Source organism: Typopeltis vanoorti, chromosome 3 (assembly GCF_054136105.1).
Source record: "Typopeltis vanoorti isolate ZY-2024b chromosome 3, IOZ_Tvanoo_1.0, whole genome shotgun sequence".
NCBI classification, from domain to species: Eukaryota; Metazoa; Arthropoda; class Arachnida; order Uropygi; family Thelyphonidae; genus Typopeltis; species Typopeltis vanoorti.
The window spans coordinates 108015861-108028448 of NC_143551.1; the positions used below are offsets into that span (position 1 = coordinate 108015861).

At 33.8% G+C, this 12588-nt stretch overlaps 1 protein-coding gene across 2 annotated transcripts in view; it reads right to left on the bottom strand.

Moving 5' to 3' along the window:
- The window catches only part of Hcf (Host cell factor), a 502792-nt gene that overhangs the window by 295914 nt on the left and 194290 nt on the right, over positions 1 to 12588 (bottom strand). For both annotated transcript variants that reach the window (XM_090390794.1, XM_090390792.1), the window contains exon 8: positions 4495 to 4557. In XM_090390794.1, coding sequence (XP_090246920.1) covers positions 4495 to 4557 — 63 coding nt within the window. The remainder of the gene's footprint in view (positions 1 to 4494; positions 4558 to 12588) is intronic.

Below are 12588 nucleotides of genomic sequence, written 5' to 3' on the forward strand. Positions count from 1 at the left end.
ATAAGGACCATCAAATCAGCATATACCAATGCAATAGTAACAGTTCATTTTAATAGAAACACCTATGGTGTGGAAATACAGAGAGGTATAAGATGTGCAATATTTCCAGTATGTTTGAAAAAATATTCCAGCTTATTGAGTGGGAAGAAAATGATCTGAAGATAAATGGGAGATATTTAAACCATTTATGCTTTGCAGATGACACAGTTATCACTTAAGTTCATATGAACTACAGATCTCACAGATATCTGTAAAATCCAAATAGCTCTTAAAGATAACTCTAAAGAAGACCTAAGTTATGTTCATCAGCTATGTACAATTGAAATAATAAAAATCAATGAAGATGAAATCAAACAAGCAAATCATTACATATACAAAGAATATCAAAGAAGATCAAAATACCAGGGAGGTAAAAAAAAAAAGTATGGCTGTAAAGCTTTTGGAATATTGCAGTTGATATTCAAAAGTTAATTATCACAACAATTAAAAAAAGAAAGTATTTTTAACAAGTGCTTTATCCCTATGTTGACATAATGCTGTGAAACACAGACATTAAATGTAATTGAAACTCAAAAGCTAAGAACACAATTTAGTATGGAAAGATGCTTACTATCATAAATATGATGGATCACAAAGGGAATACTTGGACAAGAAATCAAACCAAAGTCTGACGTTACTGAAAGAGCAAAATATCTGAAGTGCAATGGGCTAGGCAAATAGCTTGAAAACAAAACCAACACTGAATCAAAGAAGTACTGGAATGAATTCCAGGGTAACAAAAATGATACAAAATTATAATGGACTAATGAAATAATCAGATTTGCAGAAATGACATGAAAGAAAAGGCACTGGTCAAGGTTTGGAGTCATCTTGGAGCGGTTCAATAATGGATGATGGTGATGATGAATAAGACAGGACCATGTCTGCATGTTTGAAATTCATTAGATTATCTTCATCCACTTGAGCATGGTGAGATGATCCATGTTTAAGACAATAGTTACAAAATATTCCAAAGGTTGAATCATTTGAGTACTACAAGACTTCTTAAAAATTAAGAGAAGGAATGGAAAGTACTGTCATCTCCAAATAGCACTGAAGTAGAGAGAGAGGTTCACTGATGTAAAGGAGGAAGTGTGTGGGCCAGAGTACAGAACTCTGGGATTTCCAGTATTGATGATAAAAGAAGGGGCCATCCACTATGATAGACAATGAATGACCAGAATGGCAATCCGATTGTAAAGGGAAAGGAAGAGACAATAAGATGGTAGCTTGTTAACAAGGCTTTGATGGTGTATATGATAAAATGTCTTGGAAATATCAAGATCATCCACATGAATTCCTTCAAATCTAAACTGCCTGTATCCACAGTGGATAAGGTAAGCAATGAGGTCTGATATAGGACAAGAAGAGCAGAATCCATACTGGAGATCATTAATTCACTGATGAGCCTCCAGGTAGTAAAGAAAATGGTTGTTGATGAACCTTTTCAATCACTAGTGAGAACACCCAGGCAAGGGCAATGTGACAACAGTTTGATAGATGAATTTTATCTCCTTTTTTAGGGACAGACTGGATAAAGGCTTCCTTCCATGCTGTTATGTTGGTGCTGGATAAGTATGACATCTTATACAAATAACCAAGAATTGTACGCAAAACTTGTACTTAATTCTTAAGCATAAGTTTTGAGTACAACTTGAAGGATACCATATAGACTTGCAGAATAATTAGTATCAATAATAATAAAGATTTTCCTGTTACACCTCTATAAAAAGATTGGGGGGGGTGATCAGTTTGTGGTATTATAACAGGTGATTTGCTATCCATACAAGAAATGGAAGAAAAGACCAGTGCAAGAGGTCTGCCTTGTTTTTGAGTGATATCAAAATGGTACTATTAGGATGTGAGATATGGAAAGAAGAAAGGTCAGCCATTAAACCCAACAGCTTTAATGAGAGAAGTCCAAAAGCCTTGACTGCTAGTTCAACAGGAGGCCAGCATACTGCATTTCCCAAAAGAAGTCTGCTTTGGAGCTGATGATTTTCATAATTTCTTAAGCTTTACTATAGCCTGAAAGGGCTATAGTAAAGCTTAAGAAATGTTTAAACTCTATGGTGGTGCATTTTGTTATCCTGCTCATTAAGCTCTATAGCCTTTCAGGCTCTAGAGGTAAATGAGCAGTAGTGGGCTTTCTTGACTCGAGTCGCTGAACGTGCCTGTATTTTTATTATGGACTGCAAAGGCACATTTTTTTTAGAGAACCAGAGCTTGAATTTAGGTTTGGGGTTTTGCATCAGTGGTGAATGTCACTCTAATTCCAGTAAGGCATTATTTAAATTTATTTGGTAAGAGCAGGTATTTGAGTCATCAGGACAGATGGTGCTGCTGCTCTTGTGATGATAAGAGAGCATAGAAAAGGGTTGTAAAAATTATGGAAGTCATCTCACTTGGAAATATCAAGTGAGATGACTGTTGTGATAATGCAGTAGTGTAAGAAGCTGAGACTGAAGGAGAGAAAAGCAGACATTGATAAGGATATGGCAGAAATTGCCAAGACAAGAGTGAACATCTAAAGTGAATTTGAGAGAAGCTAGTTAAGAAAACGTTCACAGTGTTGGAAGAATGATGAGGATTATTTGTTATTCTTGTTGGCGTGCTAACAATTTGTCAGACATCTTGACTAATAATATCAAATTCTTCAGTTTCATTTCCAGCTTGTTCTGTGAAATTAGAGAAGGGAAGTCATTTGTGATATGATCATTTATGTTTCCTGTGAAGATAATCTCACAACCTGAGTGATTAGATTGTATGAAATCAACTTTTAGAGATAAGAAGTCAAGGAGAGTAGTATGGGTTCAGAATTTGGAGAAAGTAAAGGCAGAAAATAGAGCTCTAAAATGGGGTAAGGAAATCTTGAGCCAAAGTAGACTGTAAAGCATGGATTTCAGTTTTGCTATCTATGGAAGAGAATTAACAAAAGTACACATCCTTCCTTTTTTTTTTGCAGAAAACAACATGCAAGATTAGCTAGGTTAGCTAATGATCGACTATTGTCGTGAAAGATTGGGGCTCAGTTAAGAATAGTAGAGTGGCGACATGTCATTATTATTTATACTAATTCCCTGGATGGTAGTGAAATGGATGTGAAGGTACATTTTAATGTATGAATATCTTGCAGCATTTTGGCTTTTGAGTGTGTGTGGCTGTGCGTGAAAATACACACACACATTTCAATTTATTGTATTTTTCCTTGAAGGAATCGCCATGAAGGAATTGAGGTAGAACCATGTAACTTACACATTATTCTACATATTCCCCACGAAATGTTATACACTTGTTACAATGCTGCTACATCATTTGCAATCCTCTGAGAAAAAGTTTTTTTCCCTTGTTGCACAAACCAGTCCTCTGGTTAAATCTGGGAATAGGAAATAGTCAGATGAAGCCAAGTCTGGTGAGCAGAGTGGGTGAGACAGAAAATGAAAGCTCAAGTTGCATATTGTTGGTTGGATTTCATTAGCAGCATGAACAGGTGTGTTGTCCTGCAAAAGCAACATGCCTCTTCTCAGTTTCCAATGTAGTTTTTCCTTCGGTACTTCCTTTAATTCCCTCAGAGCTGTTGCATAAACTACTGCTGTAGCAGTTTCACCTTTTTTGAGGTACTTGGTAAGGATTACACCATCCACATCCCAAAAGACAATGGCAAAGCCTTCCCTGCTGATTGTTTGGTTCAGAACTTCTTTGGCCATGGAGAGCCTTTGCATCTCCACTCCACTGACTATTGTTTGGTCTCTGGGTCATAGTGATGAAGCCAAAAAATTTCTGCCTAATTTCTCAAAATGATCCAAAATCCCTTGAGATGACAGCAAACGCTCTCTATTTTGGTCAGCATTCAAACATTTGGGGGAACCATTTTGCTGAGAGCTTCTGCATGTCCAGATGTTGGTGAATGATGACCCCCAACTCCTTCCATGAATATCCCCAGAGTCTTTGCAATGTTTCTGGGTGGTATTCATCTATCAAGAATCATGGCATGAACTGCATTATGTTTTCAGGTGCGATCGTTGTGGAATGTTTTTCCGGCCTTGGGTATCTGTTGTCTCCCCAGTTTTATACTTGCCCACCCATCTGGCAACTGTTGGATATGCTGGGGGAAAGTCACCTAAAGTCTCATGCAAAGTTTGATGAATCTGAGTTGCAGACTTTTCTTGCAGCACGCAAAAACTTGATGAGTGCCCACACCTCTGTGTCTTCAAATTTTGTCAAAACCCTCTAACATGTTTTCTTATATATCCTAAAAGAAAAAGACAAATTATTACAATTTGATGAAACATGGGGGTTAAAGTGTTTTAAGATATGTTCTTTTTTGGGATTATATCAGTTGCTTTAATATCATTTTTGTTCTAGCTGTTTATCAGAACGTTTTAGCCCCTCCCTCATATATATATATTTTTGTATAGCTCACTTTTTTAAAATAAATTTTACAGTAAATCTTACCACGGACACCAGCCCCTGCTGTAGTTACTGTAGCCAATGGCATACGTAGGGGAGTTGCTGCACCTATACGAAAATTTCAATTTTCATTATGAATATTCATCCTGTATAGCAAATATGGTTTCAATATAACTTGTGTGAATATTTACATCCAAAATACTATTTATATACAGGTAACCCTCGTATAACGTGGTACTTATACAACGCGGTCTACAAATTGTAGTAACCTTTGTTCAATGCGATTCTTATACAACACATTTTCGATAAAACACAGTCTACAAAACTGTAGTAACCCTTTATCTTTTCACATATTTTTAACTACGCGACTTAAAAATCAAATTTTATCTTCGTTAAATTTGCTTCTGCCCGTATCGCGCATGTAGTTATAAGTAGCGAATTTATATTAGGGGAAATACCCTTTAGCATGCATGCACGTCAAATGGTTACCGTAAGAAGTCTTTATTGTTGAAAGTTGTCTTCGTTTTCTTCCAGGAAAGCACATTAAAAATCATAAGTGTGTAATCTCAAGCTGAGCACTTTATTTTCTGGTGAGTTACATACAATATGTAATGCTTTTTTATGTAAAAATTTTATTTTACTAGTTATGGCCACTTACAGGGCTTTTGCGATATGGTTGAAAACGAAATTAGTGAAATAATTCATGGGGAAATAGATTTAAATTAGGAGGAACTGATACAATTAATAGATGACGTCAAACCAAATGTCAGGGAAAGTTCTGCCGAAGATTCTGATTGTGATGAATCCGTTAAAGAATTCAGTTTAAAGAAATTAGCAAAAGGATTGGACTTGGCAAGAAAGTTAGGAAGTTATTTTACGGATAATGATCCCTCAATGGTGCACTTTGGAAAATTCACAAGACAATTGGTTATTTGTTTAGCTCCATATTATGAACTTAAAAAATTGAAGCATAGTGGTAAGCAAGGTCTTATTACTGACTTCTTAATAACTAAATCAGCTTAAATATGCAATGAGAATTATACAAATGATGTCCAAGAGATTTCAAGTGATGACGACATCCGGCCACTCGTAAATAAAAAACATCTACGAAATCTTCATTTTGAAGACAGTGATGATGATTAAAATATGCACTTTATTTTGCCTAAAACATTTATGCATTATGGGCAATGAAGTTTACATACAATTTGTATTTTTATAAGTTTATACCATGTATTTTGTTTCATAGTTTATAGATTTTCTTAATTTACATGAATTACCTGAATTAAATAAAAATAGTTTTTGTTGGATATGTCATTATTGTTTATATGATTTAAAAAAAAAAAAAAAAGAAAGAAAGAAAAAACGATTTCAGAACCTAACCCTACTTTTTCTATGTAAGTCTCGCATAACGCAATTTATATAACAGCATATCTGTGGAACCTAACATCCGCGTTATACAAGGGTTACCTGTATTTACAACCAAAAAAAAAAACCAGACCACTATTGTTAATATTCCATTAAAAACTTAAATTAAAATCCATCAATGTTAGAACCAATTCTCAAATGACTGAATTAGCAGGTTTTTTTTTTATTAAAACATAGAATTTTAAAATACACATTAAACAGAGGTAAGAACAATTAATTTAGAAAATTATGGAAACCATCATTAATTACAGAACAGAATAAGCAACTTCCAGCTATCAGAAACTGGAAATTGCTTTGGAAATTTATATGGAATAAGAAAAATTAGCCAAAAACCAAAGAAGTATAGATGACAGTGTTCAAATCAGTTTTAACTTATGGATCAGAGTTAGGTTAGAAATAAAGTAGATTGAAGATGTATTTTATTTCTAACTTAACCTTGATCTCTAAGTAAAAGTAACATGAGATTTGTGAAAAGCAAGATTAACATAAAACTAATGAAATGAATATCATCAATCAATCAAATTCCTAGCACATATCATTTTGGGATGTTATGATAGTACTAGATGAAGGATTACATTATTACTAGCTTCCTATTGACAATTTTCCTCCAAATCAGTCTATTATCAGTGAGTACACCAATATTGTCAGATCCCATATTTCAGCCTTCTAACTGCATAAATCCACCTTGATTTTGGTCTCCCGTGTTTTAACAAGTCTTATAAACTCAAGGCAACATACAAGTTTGTTCAGAGAGGGCTGTTACCAGCATCCATAAATGCAGTAGAATCGAACCCACAACCAACAGCCAACCAATTCTGGAGATTTTTGCTGCCAAACCTGTTTTGTCAACTTTTCTTTTTGCATTCTATTTAGGCAACCACTGCTGATAATGTCAAATTCCTTCCAAATAACTTCATTTTTACTGTGGTCTCCGATCTACTTTATTTCTAACCTAACTCTGATCCATAAGTTAAAACTGATTTGAACATGTGTATACTTCTATTTTGATGGTTTGGCTAATTTTTTTTATTCTGTCAAGTTAACTCCAAACCATACCAACTTTGCTTATTATATTTTATATTTCCATATTTAACTAGATATATTTACTAAAAATTGTGCCTAAACAGCTGAAATGTTATATCTGTTCTATAGGTATCATATTCATGATCCAGTTGGTGCTTTCAAGACTATTGCCTATTTTTTTATTGCCGATTTTCACATCAACTTTGTTATAGCAGTCATTCAATTTAGTTCAGAAATCCTACAAATTGATACTGGACGTATATCAGAGAATAAAATCATCTACATAAACTGAGCTCTAATTTTGATATTAGGTGTAATCCTTTTCTTCATCATATGATCCCTTTAGATGGTGAATACATGTGATGATGTGTGTGTGTGTGTGTGTGTGTGTGTGTGTGTGTGTGTGTGTGTGTGTGTGTGTGTGTGTGTGTGTGTGTGCTCATCTTACATCTGCTTTTAAATCAGACTCTTCAGTACCCACTTAAATTCTAACTGTGGAGTTACAACTCAAATGACCATGTCTTCTTCCTCTTGAGTATTCTGCAATTGAGCAGGTTCTTCTTTTTGCAGCAGAAACTTTCCTTCCACTCTCTTCTGTTCTGAGCCTTCTCTTTCAAGGTTGTGTACCTGTCTCCATTCAGCATGTCATCTAGCATTGTTTTCCTTACTCTTCCTCTGGGTCTTTTTCCATCTTTTTTCCTTCAATGGCATCTCTGATGATTCCATTCCCTCTCATAATATGTCCAATCCAGTTTCCCTTGCTTCTTTTTATCCTCCTTAACAGACTTCTTTCTTCTTCTACTCTTTTTAAGAGCTCTTCATTAGTTATTTTATCTGTCCATTTAATTTTTTCCATTCTTCTCCAAATTTACATCTCAAAGCTTTCCAAAATCTTAATTTCTTCTTTCTTCAATGTCCAAGTTTCAGCTGCATAGAAGGCAACACTCCACACATAACATTTTATTAGTCTTTTCTTTAGGTTTCTATCCATTTTACTTCTGAATAAATTCCATTTTCTATTAAAGGCATCTCTTCCCATCACTATTCTTGCTTTTATGTCACTTTTACATCATCCATCAGTGCTAATCACACTTCCTAGATATTTAAATGTCTTTACTTGATTCAATTTTCTCCCATTTATTCTGATATCCATATTTGCCTCTTTCCTTGTTATTTTCATTACCTTTGTTTTTCTGATGTTAATTTTCATTCCATAATTGATACAGGATTTCAGTAATCTGCTCAACAGATGTTGTAGTCCTGTTTCAGGATTTGATAGTAATGCCTAGTCATCTGCTGATCTTATTGCAAATATCTGTCTACCTCCAATCTTTATTCCTTCTTCCGAATTCTCCAGTGCTTCTTTTAACATTGCATGTTAAACAAAATTGGTGACAGAGAACAGCCTTGTCTTACTCCTCGTCCAATGATACCTGGTTCTGTTGTACCATATATGTCTCTCACCATGGCAATTTGTCTCATATATAGTGAAATAATTAGCCTTCTGTCTTTCCAATCTATACCAATCTTTTGCATTACTTCCACCATCTTATCCCATTTTACAAAGTCAAAAGCTTTTTCAAAATCTATATAACAGATATTAACTTCTTTATTCACTTCTAGACTTCCTTCACTTACTATTCTTAACAGTTCAATCGCATCTGTTGTTCCTCTACCCTTCCTGAAACCAAACTGATCCTCTCCAAGAAATTCTTCCACTTTAGATGCAATGCTTCATGTTAAGATTCTCATAGACCATGTACTACTCAATATAATGTCCCATTTATAACTGTAGTATTTTGAGAATCCTTTCACTTGGCATGTGGTTGTATTCTTTTTACAAATCTAAGAAACTTAAATACAAATCCTTTTTTATATGTTATATGATTTCTCAACTATTTGTCTAAAAGTGACAATCTAATCCTGACAACCTCTCTTTGGTCTGAACCCAGCTTGTTCTAAGTTTTTTCCATGTTTCTTAGCATCAAGTATGCATACATAAATCTTGCCTGTAATCTTCAGCAGGCCCAATCAGAAATTTGAAATTTCAGATTATTGAACTGGAGCTGTTATAGTACCTAGCTATAAAAAGGAAAATAAAACTGACAGCAGCAAAAATTACAGATTTCACAGTCAGTTTCATTTTCCTTTTTAGAGCTGGTACTATTAACAGCTGTAGTTCAATAATCTGAAATTTCAAATTTCTGATTGGACCTTGTAAATAATTATGCAGTACAATCACTGTAAAAATTTTATTCTTCTATATTTAAGCATTTCTGATCAAATATCAACTATTCCAGCTGCCTTTTTACATTTGGTTTTTGGTGGCTTTTTAACCTCAAGTATTGAAAAGTACTCTAAGTACTAATTGCATTCCTCTTAAATAATTGATGCCACTTTTTTTTAGCAATCTTTTGAAGTATTTACTCCAGACATCTAGAATATTCTTATCTCAGTTTTTATATCACCTCTATCATATCTGATTCATTTTGCAGTGTTCTTCCTCCATTTGCAAGCTTTTTCAACAATTTGCAACCTATCCGCCATTTATCATGTATATTCTTACCAGAGTCTTCTTGTATGTTTATCTGCATTTACACACAGTTTTGGTTTATATTTTTCAATGTATTCTTTCAGCACACATGCTGACTTGCAAGCTGCGCACTTTCGACACACTTTCTTCTTTTTCAAGCCTGCCTCTAACTTCTAGATTTGAAAAATGGAGTTCTGATTTGTTGATCCTTGACATCAACTTCACCACATGTCTCTCTAGCTGACAATGCTTTCTTTAGGTTTTGCCAGTGAGTCCCCAAGATGCAGTTCTTGTTTTAAAACTCATTCATTTTTTCTTGAATACTATTTGTATTTAAGTCTATATAGTTCTCCTCTGAAAGCTGCTTGCCTTTGAATCTTTTTAAAACTTTCTTACATATGTCTCTTTTCAGTATGATATTTTTTTTTTCATTCTGCTCAAAACTAAATGTGATCACTTGCTATTTTAAATCTCCTAAACCATCAGCATAAAGATATCACTATCATTAATAACACAGTCAATGAGAGTTTCCATTATTATTAACTTTGCTCATTCTCTAAATTTTCCTGAAACATTATTTCTGTCTGTCTGATATTTATTTCCTAGTATAGTTTAGATCTCCAACAAAGACTAACTTTGCTTTTCTTTTATGTCAGTTGTTTTCTCTAGTGATTTTAAAAATTTGTCTACTCTTCCTATACAAAACTTTCTGTGGAACCACAAGTGCAAATGCATTTCATTGTCCAATTTTCAATTCTGAGATTTGTCTACATCACTACTATACTTGATATCCTGCCATTCAATATTATCCTCGTTTGTGGTTTTTGAGTACTATAGCTAAATATAATCTTATATTTTTTATTTACAAGAATGTCATTTTTTTGTCTTCTTTACTTCAATATCAACACAAAGTGTCAACATCAATACTTCTCTAATTTTCCACCAGTTCCACTTCTTTTCCACTGATGGTACCTATGTTTAAATCTGCTGATATTATTTGAGTTGGAGTTTGAAAATGAATCTCACCCCACAACTAGCTATAGTAGATGAAATATATCAACCATCTTAAACTCTGTAGACATGCCTTAAACTCTGTATGTAAAACATTGAAGTTATTTCAACTTCCATGTTTTACATACAGAGTGTAAACACATGACTGTGACTGCTTACTAATGCAGCAGTCACTAGGGTTGCTCTTACTGGCAGCATCAGACATACTGGAAACTTCAAACATTTCAAAACATCAAAGAAGAGTTGCATTGATTTGAGTGTTCATGAAAAATGGGAACCACTTCAGGTGAATAAACTATATCATGTTGAATAATGGAAATCACACTGCACATTTTATGAACTAGCTCTAGCTTCTTTATAATCAAGCATCAATGTTATGAAAGTTGAGATATCTGGGTATAATTAATATAATAATGTGATATCAGTGTAGATTTTTACACTGATTATAATAACTATATACCTTGGGATTAAGATGCTGTTTCGAGTTCACTAACTTCAGAGGATATAATCCTATATATTTCTGAATTATTAAACATATTGATATATTTGAATTATTTGTAATCAATAAATTTATTATATTTTCAAAATGATTCAAAATATATACGTAATATATTATAAATCTCAATCAGTTATCATTTAGTCTTTACAACTAAATGATATCATTTAGTTGTAAAGACTCTGGGACTGAATCCTGTGTGGAATGCAAAACTGCATACAGGGCTTTTCATCAGTTAAAAGTGTTAGCCAGTTTCATAAACGGAGATGGAAGTCCCTCCCTCTAGCTAGCAAAAGCATAAAAATGGCCAGAGATTACTGTAGATAGGTTTAATTGCTATAGCACACAATTAAGTTTCATTGAATTCAAGTTAACTGGCTGCAATAACCAATTAAGGCTAACATGTTAAAGGAAGGAAAAAAGCTGCAGAAACCAAAGAGTAATTCTGTTGTATTTGTACAGATCCAAATAGGTGTCTATATTTTGTTACAAAATACACCTAAATAAGATGACAGATAAATTTTATGTAATATAATACATAATTTACTATAAAATGCTAGTGAAACTATCTTTTCAAATAAAACATATACAGTTGACACTCACCATAGCAACCCTGTAGGGACCACAAGAATAGTTTCTCATAGTAAATAGCTTGCTACAGTGAATTTGCTTTAGTACAGTATTGTGCCTAAAGGGCTTAGACCAGGACTTTTCTGTAGTTCATTAGTGGACAAGTTTGTTATAATGGTGTTTGCTATAGTGAGAGCCAATTGTATATATTACTAGAAGATAATTTTATTTAATGTGTTAATCTATCTTTGTGTATTTTTTTTTATGTTGCTCCCACCCATGAAATGTTATTTCCAACCTATAGTATATTTTGTACTGTGGGTGGACTAAGGATATTTTTAATTTATTTTTTACATAAGTCTGGAAACCCTGCTCTAGAACTTTATCAAGCCACTTCAGGCCTCCAATAAGTGCATCAGTGGTCTCACACTGGGCAACCCACAGCTTATTGGTTGGAGAGTGGGTATGCTAACCACTCAGCCAACAAGGCCAGTATATATAGATAGGTAGTAAAAAGTTTTTTGATAGTCTGGTGGAGTGGAGTGGAAAAATTTATATCATGCATATTACTTTTCTGTTTGCTAATGCAGTTTCTTTTTAACTGGAAATAGTAAAATAACCTGTTTAAGAGGTTTAATGGAATGACAGTAAAACAAACATTAAAACATGAAGCATGACAGATTTAATAACCCTTCTTAAACCAAATATTTCGATCTGAATATAAGATAGAATGTAACTTGCTAAAATTTTACAGTTCTTGTCAGAGACATTTCCTCCAGATAAAGTCAAACTGTTTGATTTCATTACTCACTCAGGCTATATTTTGTCTATAAAAGCAAACTTTACAAGCAGATCAAAAATGCTGTAATGGAGGGCTCTTTCTCCTGTTTTAGCCAATTACTAACTTAACCATCTGAAAGACACAATATCCTCCTCCATACAACCTGAGCCATCATTTTGAGTATGATATGTGGATGATCTTTTCTTGCCATATGGCTTCACTCTGAATATGCTCTACCCGCATTCATTCAAATTCAACAGCCCTATCAATTTACCATAGAAAAAGACAGCAAATTAGCTT